Consider the following 16,031-nt stretch of genomic DNA (forward strand, 5'->3'; position numbering starts at 1 on the left):
GGAGCTAAATGCCAGTTGCTTTCTTTCAGTCATTCAACGAGTAGTATGTCGAGGAGCTACTGGTGCCAAGAACAACCTTGGCAAAGAAATGAAATAAAAGGCAGAAAAGCAGGATTGGAAATGGCTCTGTACCCCCTAATCAATCCTCAGCACATTTTTTACAGGCAGCCAGCCTAGTCATTGAAGGCAGATTCGACATGCAGTCCAGCAGTCACCGACGCCTTTGTCCCAAACAAGAAGCCGCCTCCTACGTAGAGTGTTAAGGCAGGCGGCCAAGACACAGAGCGCAGTAAGGGTTTCGTTTGAGAAGAAACTAACAATCAGTCAGGATACATACTTAGGACATTCATTAACATTAAGCCAACATGCCAGATATTCAATTCCCTGAAGCAGTTTCCTCATAAGCTTCTATTTCCAAACCCAACTTTGACGGTCTGAAGAAGCAAAGCTTCAGGTATTGTAAAGTGAAGACATTAAATAGAAAGAAATCTCAAAGTAAAATGATTAGGAATGTGTTTAAATTATAAGTTTATTGAGCGTAAGATATAAAGGTTGCTATCAAATAAAGATAGCTTACATTGTACACAGGAAACCACATTTTTAAATGATTAAGTTTAAGTATGTATCTCTTTTTTCCCTAAGAGGAAAGAAAATCTGTATTGACCAATTCAAGATACAACGTGAGATAATCAGTTATTAATAAAAGAAAATATAGTAAAATAATTTAATCAATGAAGTCTTTGTAAAAAAATTTATCATCTAAGTCTGTGAGCTGCTTTTTCTTTTATGCTCCAGCTGGTCACTTAGTTCAGGCTTAAAAAAAAAAAAAAGCTGAATAGGAGGTAAATCCGTTGTGCCACAAATCTTGTCTCTGTTCCTGTCCTGAGTGGATTTCACGGCTTTCTCTTTTCCACCTTTGCCTGCTCCCTACCACCACTTCTCAAAGCAAATGTGTTCTTTGGGAACATGGCTGTTCTCCAGTTGCTTGGAGAAAAAGTCTGTCATTGGAGGTGGGCCACATATATAGAACAAAGTCTCTTCTGAAATATGATCTCTTATCTCCTTCTCTGTTATTCTTCCTTCTACCAAAAAACAGAATAAACACCAAATAAGCCGGACATGCCTGTACTGAACTGAGGAAGGACTAACCACAACTCAGCAAGAGGGTTTATTTCCAGTAACCCAAGCTTAGGGAGTCTAGGGTGGGGTCATTCACACGACGGCTACTGGTGGCAGCACCGGGCGCCAGACCCAAGCAGAGAGTGCATCTCCGGGTTCCCTAGGCTGACAGCAAGCAAAGTGGGAAGCTGACCAGAACACACTCTTCGGACAGGGCCAGTTAGCTTACTGATCTTTGGTAGAGATTCAGAACTAGCTTCAGCAAAGTAAATAAACTGGTGAAGAATCTTTCCAAGCAGGGGAAACCACGAGTAAGTTAAATGACCATTAATGGCAAATGGCATGACTTCAGTTAAGGCTGGAATATAAATTCTCTGTGTGCATACTACAGTGTTGACGCAAAGGTCCCCTTTAAAATATGCGGAAAATAAATTTTAACATGGGCAGCAAGAAACCTGAATATAGTAAGTAAATCCAACCGAATCCCTCCTTATTCTTCCATGAGGAATCACCTCCCAGTTCTCCAGGTAGCGGCATTACCAGTCAGTGGCCTCGGACAGTAAAGCATCTACACTCAACCAACTAGCACGTCCAGCAGACAACTGCATGGAGCTAGTCAAAATATCTTTAGGGGACTCACCCGTGATGTAGGGCTTGAGTTCTGCACTGATTTGCGTTGTCTGTTTTGTAACATGCAAACTGCACGCAATCTTCTCAGGAAATTCATTTACTAAATCGAGGATATTTTTCTGGAATGTCAAACATAGTTGGTCACACTACAATTTTTAAAAATCAAAACAGATGTGCACAACCACTGCCGCTGAACCTCGACTCCCATTCTGCACACGTCTGCCACTCTTCCTCTCTACTTAGAGAAGTATTGTTTGCAGCCTAGCAGGCCAGAGCATTCAGAGTACAGAGGGCTATTTGGCTTTAATTGAAATCTGAATATGCTAACAAGCATATTACTAACTCTCTGGGAGTTTTTTCTTTTCCCTTTCTCTCAGGCATTGGCAATTAAGCAGCAGTTTCACTGACCACAGTTGTGTCTTTTAACTGTTGCTGTTCTTTTGTTCATCCCTGCAGCTGCAAGGCAATCCAGAGTGAAAGCCTTCTCCTGTCAAATGTACTTCCTTTCAACAGATGCAACCGGTGGGGGTTTTGTTCACCAAGCCGCAGCCAAACTCTGCCTCTCACCTACTCCGGAGACATGCGAGCACCTCCACCCCAGGTCTCCTGGCTCAGCAGAGCCTCAGGGCTGTGGTAACCTTTCTGTACCTCTGCCTCCACACCCAAGCCCGCCAGACCTGTCCTGTCCTGTCCCTTCACGGGAGCCTCCTGAACATGAGCTGTTTCACAGTCCTGCGTGAGAAGCGTACGTTAATTCCCACCTGAACACGATAAGCCCTGTCCAGCGTTTTGAGGCAGTGAACTCTCACACAGAAGACAGAAGGAACAGGAAGAGAGGTCTTTGGACCAGTCACACCATGACATGAGTTTGCTAGGAAACGTGCACTCGTCCCTTACCTTAAACAGGAGCTCGCTGGTATTTTTTGCACTGTAGAACAGCTTTATTGTCCCGACCTCATAGCCCCTTCCCTTGTTTGCCCGTTCTCGGTGGAGGTCAGCCGCATGGCGCAGGATGGAAAGCAGAGGGTTAATTCCTACTCCTCCTGCAATCAACACGAGGTTTCTAGAGGCATCTGCAGGCTGTGGGTCAAAGAAGAACTCTCCACCCACTCTCACAGCCACTTCAGAGTCAAGAGTACACTAAGGCAGGAAAGAAAAGATCTGTTAGTCCTTTGTGGCACAGGTCTTACACCTGATGCTCTTCTTGAAGAAAACGGATGGCATCTACCTCCTGCATCTTTATCAGCGTTGAGGACTATTTTTATGGCCGGCTCTCAAGTGTCCCAAGGCCCTGTGAGCCGGTTCCACTTGTCCATTATAGAGGCCATTTGCCACTCTGTCTTCGTGATCCCATACTGCACAGTCACTCCAAAACAGAGAAAAGGATGCTCACTTCGGTCATCTTGCCATTTGTTAACTTCTTAGGTGATGAACTGGGTTGTGGAAAGTGGCACTGGACTCGGGATAGCTCTGAAGCAGGAGCTTCCTTTTCTGTATGGCGCTCCTGTTTTCTGATCAAAGCTATGGAACTCAGACTGGCAGGATGGGGCAAGTGTCATTACACCGTGGCTGCCCTGGGCTCACCAGAGAAGACTCTGGGTACTGGGGGGCTTCGTCCAGGTCACCAGCAGGGCACAGCCAGAGCTGCTGTGCAGGCTCGAGGCCTGCGCTATGGTGCTGTTCAGTCCTGTTCACTTCTCCCTGGAGCAGCAAGGACAGGCAGCAGAGGCTTCACTCACCAGGGGGTGACTACCACAAAACATGTGATGATACTTTTTTTGTTGTCACGATGGTTTGGAAAGCCCAACTGGCATTTAGAAGGCAGGACCAGAGATGCTAGATGTCTTGTGAAGTTAGCAGCACCCTGGAGCTGGCTCCTATTCAGCTGATGGGTAATTTTTGAAGAATTTCATGAACATTTCTACTGGCAGTTTGAAATCAGCCACTGAGTATCTGCAGCATAGAAGTTAGCAAATGCTCCAAGTCATGATTTTTTGTACTCAGAGAGCCAGTTTAGCAGCACATTGTCTCCAATGCACAGGACTGCCCTGCAGAAACTTATGAATGGCCCATGGGACATACATGTAGGTGAAAATTAATTTGTAATGATCTGAGACTAGATCCTAACTCATTCATAAAAAACCCAAAACATTTCTTGCACAGCGGAGTCTGAATTTTCCACAATGTAACCACCTTATAGATTATATTTTACTGTATCCAGAACATTACCAAGTATGTCCACTGTTCTGGACAACCGCATCCCAATTGGTAACACGCATGTTTCCATACAACAGCTTGTACCACCTGCATCTGTAGACAGTGTACTCACAGTGATTCTGCGTTGAGGAACAGCCATCTGACCACTTTATTCCATCTTCTAGTTAAGATCTGCTCAACCACTGATATAGTGAAATACATAGTCTCTCATTAGGGATTCCTAATTACTATTTAATCTACGAGTTTTATTTCTCCTTGGCATTACACTTGGAGAATCACGCCACCCCAAAAAAATTTTTCACGTGTTGATTACATTAACTTTGAATTTCATTTCGGGTAGTTCTAGAAAGAGGGCATTGGATCTGAGAGAGTTGAGACCTCTAGTTTGGAGAAAATGTACTGATCTAAGAGTCAGAGAAGAATGAATATTAATCACAGCCTATGAAATCCATCAAGTTCCTTCATTTCTCTGAGCCTCTGCTGCTGCATCTGTTAAATGGGTACCAACACCTGTCCTGCTCACCTCACAGGGCTGTGGTGGCCATAACATGGTACACCGTGTGGCGGAAGAACAGCTTGCTGGCGTCAAGCTCTATTAGAGGAGGGTGTTTCAGTCACTGAAGCTCTCATGGAGAAAAGCTCTGGGGGACCTGCTTCTTTCTTCCCTGTCATTAAAAAACAGAATCTAGAACTAAAGAAATTTGTATTAAGAGCAAAAGTTTGCTCCATTATATGTTCCTGATGTAAATCAACTAAATGAACTCTCTCTTAAGAAGCAATAAGTAATCATGTGCTTTTTAAAGACCAAACCCTCAGCATTCACTCCTTGACACCCTATATGGCAGGTAGGCAGGTAAGTACTTTATGACATGAATTGAATTTGGAACTTTACAACTTAAAGAAGTTAAATCTTAAAGAAGATTTAGTCTCAAAAAAAAAAAGTCTCAGAGAAATGTGAGAAAAAAAAGAAAATTATTTTAATTCACAAAAGAGATCCTTTCTGGTAACAAACTATTAAGCAAAGGGAAATCCTTTCCCGGAGGGAAAAAAAAAACAGCTAAACTTATATATAGGCCATTTTTACACGAAGGATGGTAAGTGGGTTTTCATTCTTGACAAGAGAAATTAGCAGCAATGGAGCATTCTGTTAGGAGTAAGTACAATCTCGGATCACTACACTGGCCACCAAAGTGCTTCAAAATGCCCTTTCTTTTCAAGTCTCTACAACAGAAGCTATGGTATGAAAAGTTCTGCCTAATGATGACAACAGATTTAATCTCTGTCCCCTCACTCCTCATCTTGCTTGCCTGTACATGTCTCTCTTTATCTCTAAGAATCTACGAGTAAAAGAAACTAAGAAATGAGAAAGAAATCATTTTCTCCAGTGGTCATCTTCAGCAGGATTAGTAATGACAGCAAAGCCTTTAGAGAACTGTGTTTTGAAACCAGAGGATTTTCAAAGCCCTAAAGTTGGCAAAAAAATAATAAAATAAAAATAAAAAAATAAAAGGGACTGCCATCTCCCGAGTGACAAAATAATCTTAAATAGATCTATCTTCTCATTTGCTAGCATCTGGAAAGAATGAAAAGCCATCTTTGTCTTTTATTGATCAATAAAAGCTGCCAAGGTAGCACGAATACAACACTCAAAGTACTGCACGCTGTAATATGGAAGTGAGTAAAAGGACATTACCTTCAATTACACAGCCATGTTTTGGGTATAGATTTTCTACTTGGGAAATAAACAACTTTTCCACAGCAACTGGAGCCCAGCACACAATAGCTGTCTAGAACCCTTTACCCTGCCAGGAGCCTGAGCCAAAGCAGATAAAATAAAGGAAGACATTTATGGCACTTTATCCCATGTCCCAATAGAGCAGCCTGCTGCCACCCAGACACTCACGTGCCTCCATTGTCCACTCTAATAGCTTAATAAGACAAATCCTCAGGAGGAAAATAGCCACCTGAGAACGGTTCCAAGAAAAATCTGACTTCATAAAGGCTGTTTGCAACTCCCACCGGGCAGAGTGGAGTAGGCACTACAATTAAAATGTGCATTCAAGCAATGCCACTTGGAGATTTTCTCCAGCCTCTAAGAATAAGTTCCTTCATTGAAATGCCAATGAGGCATGAAACCAAGCAGGGAGCTGTGGACCAGGACCAGGGCAGGTCACGTGGGAGGCAGATAACTGGAGGGGGCTCGTGGCACTAAGCTCATTTTAACACCAAGCAAGGGGCACACGGCAACCTTGCTGGTCCCACTCCTACAGCATTTTTTGAGAGACAGTAATGGGTGGGAAATCCAGAAATAATCTAAAAAGGAATGAGGCAGCTGAGGACATGTGGAAGGAAGGACTCCGAAGGTCAGAGGGTAAAAAATGTGACAGGATACTTAGAATGGAAATGCTAGGGCAAGTGGCTGCCTTACTCTGAACAGAAACAACTTGGCATGTAAATCACAATTAGAATGGATATTTTTGTATGCCCCTGTAGATTTAAAAACTTTTTTAAAAATTATCTCAGAGTCAAACTTTTTTTGGGGGTAGAGGGGAGTACAGTTCTGTGGATTTTAACACAAACACGGATCTAACTACCATCAAAACCAAGATACAGAACAGTCTCATCATCCTCAAAACCTCCCTGTGCTTTCCCCTCTATGATCACATCTTTCTCTACCCCTAACCCCTGTTAACCACTCATTGTATTTCTGTCCTCCAGAGTGTGACAGAAATGGGATTATAGAGTATGTAACCTTTGAGACTGGCTTTTTTCACTCAATATGTGGCCTCTGAGACTCACCCAAGTGGACTGCATCAATGGTTCACCCATTTTTACTGCTGAGTAACAAGACATTATATGAATGGATTACAATTTGTTCATTCACCTTTTGAGGGACATTTGGGTTGTTTCTAGTTTTTGTTAATTATGAATAGAACCACTATAAATGTTCATGTACAGGTTTTTATATGAACAGAGCTTTTGTTTCTCTAGAATAAAGACTCAGGAGCACTATTACTATGACTTATGATAAATGTATATTTAATTTCATATAAAACTACCAAAATGTTTTCCAGACTGGCTGCTGTATCTTGCATTTCTGCTAGCAATATAAGCTATAAAAGAGTTCCAGTCACTCCACATCCTTACCAGCATTTGGTACTGTCAGAATTTTTAACTTTAATCATTCTAATAGGTGGGGTAGAGATATCTCACTGTATCTGGTTTTATTTTTTTATTATTATTTTTTTAAAAATTTTATTTATTTATGATAGTCACACAGAGAGAGAGGCAGAGACACAGGCAGACGGAGAAGCAGGCTCCATGCACCGGGAGCCCGACGTGGGATTCGATCCCGGGTCTCCAGGATCGCGCCCTGGGCCAAAGGCAGGCGCTAAACCACTGTGCCACCCAGGGATCCCTGTATCTGGTTTTAATCTGCACTTCCCGAATGATGTTCAGTATCCTGTCATTGATTATTACCTGTTCTTATATCCTTACTAGCAAAGTATCTATTCAGTCTTTTGTCCATTTTTTTTAAAGATTTATTTATTTATTTATTCATGATGGACAGAGAGAGAGAGAGAGAGAGAGAGAGAGAGAGGCAGAGACACAGGCAGAGGGAGAAGCAGGCTCCATGCCAGGAGAAGTCTTTTGTCCATTTTTAAATTATGCTTGTTTTCTTTTTGCTGACTTTTGAGAGTTCTTTAAGTATTTTGGATATTAAGTAACCTTTGTTGGATATCTAAGTGCAAATAACTTTCTGAGTCTGTAGCTTGTTTTTTAAAAATTCTGTTAACAGTATCTTTTGTAAAAAAATATTTTGAATTTTGATTAAGTCCTATTATCAATCTCTTCTTTTTACAGATTTGACTTTTGGTGTCATGTCCTAATGCACCTACCCTCAAGTCTAGAATGTTTCCTATGTTTTCTTCTAAAACTGTTATAGTTTTGTGTTTTCCAATGATATCTACAACTTATTTTTTTTTAATTTTTATTTATTTATGATAGTCAGAGAGAGAGAGAGAGAGAGAGAGAGAGAGAGGCAGAGACACAGGCAGAGGGAGAAGCAGGCTCCATGCACCAGGAGCCCGATGTGGGATTCGATCCCGGGTCTCCAGGATCGCGCCCTGGGCCAAAGGCAGGCACCAAACCACTGTGCCACCCAGGGATCCCTCTACAACTTATTTTGCGGGAATTTTTCATCAAAAAGTATGACCCTTAGGACAAAATTCTTTTTTTTGACATACGGATAAATAACTGTTCCAGCACTACATGCTGACAGGGCTATCCTTTCACCACTGAATTTCTTTAGCACAGTTGTCAAAAATCAAATTACCGTATGTGTGTTGGATACTCCTAAACTCTCTATTCTCCTCCATCAATTTGTGTGTCCATCCCTTCACCAATACCACACTGTTTTGATTATTATAGCTTTATTTTATTCTTACATTTGAGTAATGTGATTCTTTCTACTTTATTCTGTTTCAAAAACTCTAGTCCCTTTGATTTTAAAATCAGTTTGTCTATAGCTACAATATTGTACTAGTAACTCCTTTCTGGAGATAAGAAAATGCCTGGGACGGGATGGAGGTTGTTGGTAAATATAGAAGGCACACTCTAGAAAGAAAAGGGATGGCAAAAGGAGACAAGGGTCAAAAACTAAGAAGGCAAACAAGTGACTTGTGCTGAGCTCATTCTTTGTTATCAGAGTTCTCAGAGGTGATGAATAGTCAGCTTATGTAGGACTGTGTTGAGTCTCATGGTGAAACATGAGTTTTAGCAGCAAAGGTGGATTCCCTCTCAGGATACCGTGCTAAGAACTCTCCAGAGAGGCAATGGCACCATGGACTTAGCAGCGCTCAGCTGTGGGGCACAAGTGGGAGGTGATCAGAAATCACTTCCTTTCCAAGTGACAGAATGATAGTTTAATTCCTTTTATTTAGGATAGTTAGGACAAAATAATCTGATTTATAGATTTACCATTTACAAGACATACATACAGAGAACCAATTTTAAAAAGCCTTACATATAAAGTAAAATGCTCAAATACTAAAGCAGTATTCAACTGAACACTGGTAACCCAGAAGATATTTTCAGATCTCAAAGTATCTGTGAGTCTTCCTTAATGCATCAAAAGGATTCTGCTTCTTCGAGCATTATAGAGTCGGAATTCTGGATGTAGGGGAGCTCTTTGTGAGCACGTACCCTTTTCACTCAAGCCTAGCTAGGTTTCTTAGGTGCATGAATTGAGCTGAACACAAATTTTGTGGGAGGAAGCAATGGCCAGATCTCCAAGTTTAAACAGGTTTGCTCACCTGATTGTGAATCCAGAGAGCAGGAGGGTGGTTTGTATATTTCACTGCCAATTCTATCATTCTCTCTTGTTCTAGCAGTCTGGGGCTGGAGCATATTGAGAACCCACCAACCACAGAGACTCCTGGGATAAAGAAATCAATCCTAAAAAGAAAGGCAAATAAGCGCTTTTTGTTGAAGCAATTTTAAAAGTGGGCAATGAAATAAGTAAAACTGACAAACTTAAAAAAAATAAAAGATAAAATGAGTAAAATAAAGAATGGAAGGAGGACATCATCACCTACCTTACTAAAATAAAAGATTATTATAGGAATTCCATGAACAACTATATGACAAAAACTTAGATAACTTAGATGAAAAGGATACATTCCTAGAAAGACAGAAATTACCAAATTGAACTCAAGAAGAAACAGAAAATCTGAACAGACCTGTAACAAGTAAATAGTTTTAGTAATTTCAAAAATTCCTAGAAAGAAAAGGATAGGTCCAGATGGCATCACTGGTGAAATTCTACCAAACATTTTTAAAGAACACTAAACTTTTATAAACTCTTCCCCAAAACAGAAAAGAACATTTACCAAATCATTCTATGAGGTCAGTATTACCCTACCAAAACCAGACAAAGATATAACAAGAAAAGACTACAGTTCAGTATCCCTTGTGAATTCAGATTTAAAAATCCCAGAAATTCTAGGTTAGTTTAACACCTGAAAATCAATCAGTGAAATACACCACTTAGAACAATGGACAAAACCCAAGTATCATCTCAATAGATGCAGAAAAGGCAGTTGGCAATATTTAAGACCCTTACATAATAAAAATAGTCAGCAAACTATGAAATTGGGAGCCTCCTCAATCTAACAAAGGCTTTCAACAAAATGTATAATGTTTAATGGTAAAAAGCTACAAGTTTTTCCCCTAAACACAGAAATAAGACAAGGATGTTTGCTCTTACCACTTCTTTTCAACATTGTACTAGAGGTTCTAGCCAAGGCAATTAAGGAAGAAAATGAAATAAAAGGTACGAAGATTTGAGGAAGAAATTGCAGATGACATGATGTATATAGAAAATCCTAAGGAATCTGCTATAAAGATAGGAGAACCAATAAGCAAGTTCAAATAATGTTGCAGAATACAAGATTAATAAAAATCAATTGTATTTGTATACACTAGCAGTTAACAATTTAAATGTGAAATTAAGAAAAATAAAATTTATAATAGCATAAAAAAGAACTGGGAATAAATTAACAAAAGTATAAGACTTGCACACTGAAAACCACAAAACATTTGGAGAAACATTAAAGAAGATCTAAATAAATAAAAAGACATCTTATGTTCATAGACCGAAAGACTTAATAGTGTTAAGATGGCAATACTCGGCAGCCCGGGTGGCTCAGCGGTTTAGCGCTGCCTTCAGCCCAGGGCGTGATCCTGGAGTCCCGGGATCGAGTCCCACATCAGGCTCCCTGCATGGAGCCTGCTTCTCCCTCTGCTTGTGTCTCTGCCCCTCTATCTCTCTGTGTCTCTATGAATAAATAAAATCTTAAAAAAAATGGCAATACTCTCCACATAGATCTACAGATTCAATGCAATACCTATCTAAACTTCCAGATGGTTTCTTGCAGAAACTGGCAAAATGATCATAAAATTAATATGGAAATAAAAGGAACCTAGAATCATCAAAAGAATCTGGAAAAAGAACAAATTTGGAGGACTCACACCTTTTGATTTCAAAACTTACTATAAAGCTACAGTTAATGAAGACACTGTAGTACTAGCATAAGGACAGGCACATAGACCAATGATAAACAATTACAAGTCCAGGGGCACCTGAGGGGCTCAGTGGTTGAGCATCTGCCTTTGTTTGGCTCAGGTTATGATTCTAGGGCCTGGGATCAAGCCCTGCGTCAGGCTCCCTGTGCCTATGTCTCTGTCTCTCTCTGTCTCACATAAATAAAATCTTAAAAAAAAAAAAAAAAAAAAAGAAGAAGAAGAAGAAGAAGAATTGCAAGTCCAGAAGTAAACTCTTAAACATGTGGTCAATTGATTTTTGACAAGGGTATCAACATAATTCAATGACAAAAGAACAGTCTTTTCAACAAACAGTCTTTTCAACGAACAACTGGATATCCACACATAGAAAGAATGAAGTCGGACCCCTACCTCACACCATATACATAAATTAACTCAAAATGGGTCACAGACTTACAGGTAAGAAAAATTATAAACTCTTGGAAGACTTACAGAGGTGTAACTTCATGGCAACAGTTACTTAGATATGACACCAAACACCAAGGTCAAAAAAAAAATGGAGAAACTAGCCTAAAAAAAATTACTTTATGCTACAAATGATCCATAAAAGAGCTAAAATAGGGACACCTGGGTGGCTCAGCAGTTGAGCATCTGCCTTTGGCTCAGGGTGTGATCCCAGGGTCCTGGGATTGAGTCCTACATCGGGCTCTCTGTAGGGAGCCTGCTTCTCTCTCTGCCTGTGTCTCTCTGCCTCTCTTGTGCCTATAGCTAATATTTATTAATACAGTTTCTGTATGCTATCAGAGAAGAACTACAAGAGTATCTCTACAGCTATGTTTTAAAAAATAAGTTAATCAATGAGCTACTTTTTGCAGCTTCATATCCTAAACCATAGCGCCCTCTGCTGCTTGATGTTGATAAAGGCCATTCTCTCAGGTAAGTGAAGGGATCTTTCCTTCTCCTGTAACTTTGGAAAGCAACCTTAAAAAAAAAAAAAAAAAGACTCCTTCATTAAATGCTACAGAATTCAAATGACATCAAAACTTCATCTGAATGGATTTAATAAAATATGCACAATACATATTTAATAAAACATCTGTCCAAGAAAAAGTTTTTATTTTTTTAAAAAAGATTTTATTAAAAAAAAAGATTTTATTTATTTATTCATGAGACAGAGAGAGAGAGGCAAAGACACAGGCAGAGGGAGAAGCAGGCTCCATGGTAGGGAGCCCGACGTGGGACTCGATCCTGGGACTCCAGGATCACGCCCTGGGCTGAAGGCAGGTGCTAAACCGCTGAGCCACCCAGGGATCCCAAGAAAAAAAAATTTACACACACACACACACACACACTTAAAAAATGCCCTTTCCAAGATTAGCATTCTTGAAGCCAAGAGCTGAGGTACTAACTGCACTCTCATAAAAGTGAATATAGGAAAAACTGGGAGAAAGAGCCTAACTGTGTAGTGAAGCCACATATCCTTATCTAATTGTGACACGGTAGGCAGCCCCGTCCAGCCCCAGGGCCCAGCAGAGACCAGGTACACAAACTGTGGCCAAAAGTCGATGCTTCACCATGAGATCCTAAAACCCTTTAGTCTTCAGCTTGAGCATGTGGAGCCCCTCCCTCATCCCTACAAATACTACAGATAGCACCTGCTTACCTAGTACAGGCACCATGGTTGGTGCTGGAGCTAAAGATCAAGAATGTCGTGATTCCTGGGATGCCTGGGTGGCTCAGGGGTTGAGTGTCTGCCTTCAGCTCAGGGCATGATCCCAGGTCTGGGGATTGAGTCCCACATCAGGCTCCCCTTGGGGAGCCCGCTTCTCCCTCTACCTATGTCTCTGCCTCTCTCTCTGTGTCTCTCATGAATAAATAAATATCTTAAAAAAAAAAAAAGAATGTTGTGATTCCTGCCCTCAATAAACTCACTCAAACGGGAAGAAAATGAATAAATATAATTACAGGGGCTATGACAAAATCTGCTTGGAGGAGAGAAAATGTTCATCATTTGAGACCTGTCTGGAAGGACTGGAACTTACAGTAGATTTCTTCTTACGTCCAACATATGTGATTCCATTGGGAAAATACTAATAAAACCACTATTTTTAAAAAAATCTTCCTGAGGGGGGGAGGGGGGAGAAAGCAGAAGATGCAGCAGTCAATTATACCAGGTGTGGAGGAATTAACGAAGACTTAACAGCGGAGTCTTAAAAACACAGAGCAGTCACCAAACAAGCATGGAGGAGGACACAGTCTGAACAATGACACCAAGGAAATGTGGCGCTTTTTATGTGTGGTCATGTAAGAGTTGAGGCTGCCGAACACGGCCATAGAGGGTATATACTGCCCACAATGCAGCGGCCCTGCTAGAGGGTAGGAGTAGAATCTTATTTCATTGATCTTACTCCTCTCATCTGTTTCTTCTTGGAGCCCTTCTCTTAGTAGAGCCCAGTCACTTTCAAACATGAAAACTTATGTCATCTTACATGAAGTCAGAGACACACCTTGCTCTCTACAAAAATGCTTTGGCCTTGCTTCCCCTTGGTCCTGTGCAAGCATGTAAGCCCAAGTGTGGAATGAGTACTGACTGGCAGGAGAGGCGCCATCACAGAGATGCACAGTCATCCACTCCTACTTGGCCTGCTGCTCTTCCAAACAACAGAAGGGAAACTGGCCACAGAACTAAGAATCTGCCCCTTGGGCCTTACCAATACAGATGATTTAACTGACTGAAATACTGGCTATAACAAAAAGCAAAACAAACTAATAAAGTTAAACATTAGGCATTGTGTTAAACACCTGACATATTCCAAGACACAGGAATATTACTATGCCCTCTTTCAAGACATGGAAACTGAACAAAGGAAACTACCCACAGAAAAGCCAACATGTGAATCATGCAGTCTCCAGAGCACTAGGCATGTCACACTGTGGCACAGCCTCCCTCAGGGGATTGACCCAGCCCACAGCAATGAGTTCCACAAGGAACATCAATCTGCCAATTTCAGGCACTCATATAGTACATGAGGCACACTCTAACCTCAAGAGAGAATCTCAATCTTTCTATTATCAAGACGAAGAACTTCTGAGGAGGAGTGGGACTCACCAAGGAGCTAGGTGCTAGGTGCTAGGCAGTGGATCTACTAGTGATAAAAGCCTAAAAGCTTTAGTCCTGCTCCTGTGAGTAATGGTTTTGAGGGAATACCCTCTTTTGGCCTTTCTCTTTAGATTGGATTCCTTGAGTTCTTGGAACTGGTTTCCCAGTAAAGGAACTAATCCCCTCTGGAGGGTCGATTAAGAACACAGAATTGGGCAGCCTTGGTGGCCCAGCGGTTTAGCATCACCTTCAGCCCAGGGTGTGATCCTGGAGACCCGGGATGGAGTCCCACGTCAGGCTCCCTGCATGGAGCCTGATTCTCCCTCTGCCTGTGTCTCTGCCTCTGAATAAATAAATAAAATCTTAAAAACACACACACACACACACAGAGTATCATAGGAAGAGCCCCAGAAGTTGATCTCCGGTCTATCCTGAAGGTGTCTACCTGGAGCTCTGTGCCCAAAGCTCCAGAGTATTCATTTATTTATTCAGAGGCAGGTCTAGAGCCTCCCTCTTAGTTTGGCAGGTGTCAGATGAGGGCAGTGGTCAGGAATTCAGAGATGTGGGATCATGGCCCAATCTCTGACCCTAGACATAAGCCCAAGAGCAATCTTCTCCTTTACCTCTAGCAGCACTCCACTCTAATAATCCTAACTATACAAATTGCATGGCAGCTGCATCTATACTCTCTCTCTCCCTGATCTTTGCCCTCTTCCCCAAAATGCTACTAATGGAGCTTACTATCAAGCTGATAACCTAACAGAATGCAGAGCAAAAGCCATCCTAGCAATGGAACCGAAGATGCAGACATCACTAACCTAAGCAAATAGCCATTCTGTAAGCAAGAAGTCAAATTTCCAAAAGAACTTACAGCCACACAATAAGTCAGTGGCAAGGGAGCAATCTTTTAAAAGGGGAGGTTCAAAGGCCAGGAATGAGTGCTGATGGACACCTGGCAGGGAAAGGTCAATACTAAATAGCCAGAGATGACCACCCTGATGTCTGCCCTCTGCAGCAGGAGTCTGTCAGGTGCATTCTAAAACCAGTCCTGACATCAGTGAGATTACCAAATCCAATCATCGAAATGGGATATATAATACCAACCCTGAAAATCTAATCTTGAGGATCACAGGGGAACCCTATATATTTCTATATATATCACTAGGGAATGATGGTATTTTTATCTGGTAACTACAGTTTGCAAGTGCTAATACACTTGCAGGCACACCAAGGTAGCAGCATTATAAACCAGTGCACGGTCTTTCTCTAATCAGGAGTCTTGGCGCAATTCAGAGCTGAAGACACAGGGACAATGCTGTGCACAGGACCCAAACACTTCCACAGAAGGGAAATACGGAAAGACAGATCATTACAATTAAAGTTTCCACTTTTCAATGTAATAACTGCTAAACTATTTTTGAAGGGTAAAAATGTTGCCTGCCCCCCTAAAACAGCCCAAATGCATTTAATATGTATCACTGAACATGTGCAAAGATTGCAGTAAATTGCTTCACAAACGCAAATTATTGCAATCAGCATCTTGTTTTCTAGTTCTAAATTCAAAGGCAAACTATTAACACAAGACTGCTAACTCTTGCTATTATCACACATCCTCCTTCTAACAAAACCACATTTCCAGATGGACTGCCAAAATTAGTCAAGTGACTCCTAAGAAATACTACCAAGATTGACATGCCAGAAATTCACTTAGAAATAAATGCTTTATTTAAATAAAGGAAACATACACCCAAACACACCTTTCCTAAGGAAATACAAGCTGTTTTATTTACAATGCAACTTGAATTGCAACTCAGTGAAGCCACTCGCAGGAATAGTGGGACAGCTGGGCTGTTAGCCTGTCCGTATGCTGACTAGTCTTCGGTGTCAAATAGGCACAATC

At 41.2% G+C, this 16,031-nt stretch overlaps 1 protein-coding gene across 4 annotated transcripts in view; it reads right to left on the bottom strand.

Moving 5' to 3' along the window:
- Positions 1-511: 511 nt before the first annotated feature.
- OXNAD1 (oxidoreductase NAD binding domain containing 1) overlaps positions 512-16,031 on the bottom strand; it is a 37,886-nt gene continuing 22,366 nt past the window's right edge. For all 4 annotated transcript variants that reach the window (XM_055321177.1, XM_055321176.1, XM_055321178.1 and 1 more), the window contains 4 exons: positions 9,282-9,423; positions 2,647-2,889; positions 1,760-1,868; positions 512-1,082 (listed from right to left, as the gene is read on the bottom strand). In XM_055321177.1, coding sequence (XP_055177152.1) covers positions 928-1,082; positions 1,760-1,868; positions 2,647-2,889; positions 9,282-9,423 — 649 coding nt within the window. In that variant the 3' untranslated portion in view covers positions 512-927. The remainder of the gene's footprint in view (positions 1,083-1,759; positions 1,869-2,646; positions 2,890-9,281; positions 9,424-16,031) is intronic.

The sequence above is a fragment of the Nyctereutes procyonoides genome, unplaced genomic scaffold (assembly GCF_905146905.1).
Source record: "Nyctereutes procyonoides isolate TBG_1078 unplaced genomic scaffold, NYPRO_anot_genome, whole genome shotgun sequence".
Classification (NCBI taxonomy): domain Eukaryota; kingdom Metazoa; phylum Chordata; class Mammalia; order Carnivora; family Canidae; genus Nyctereutes; species Nyctereutes procyonoides.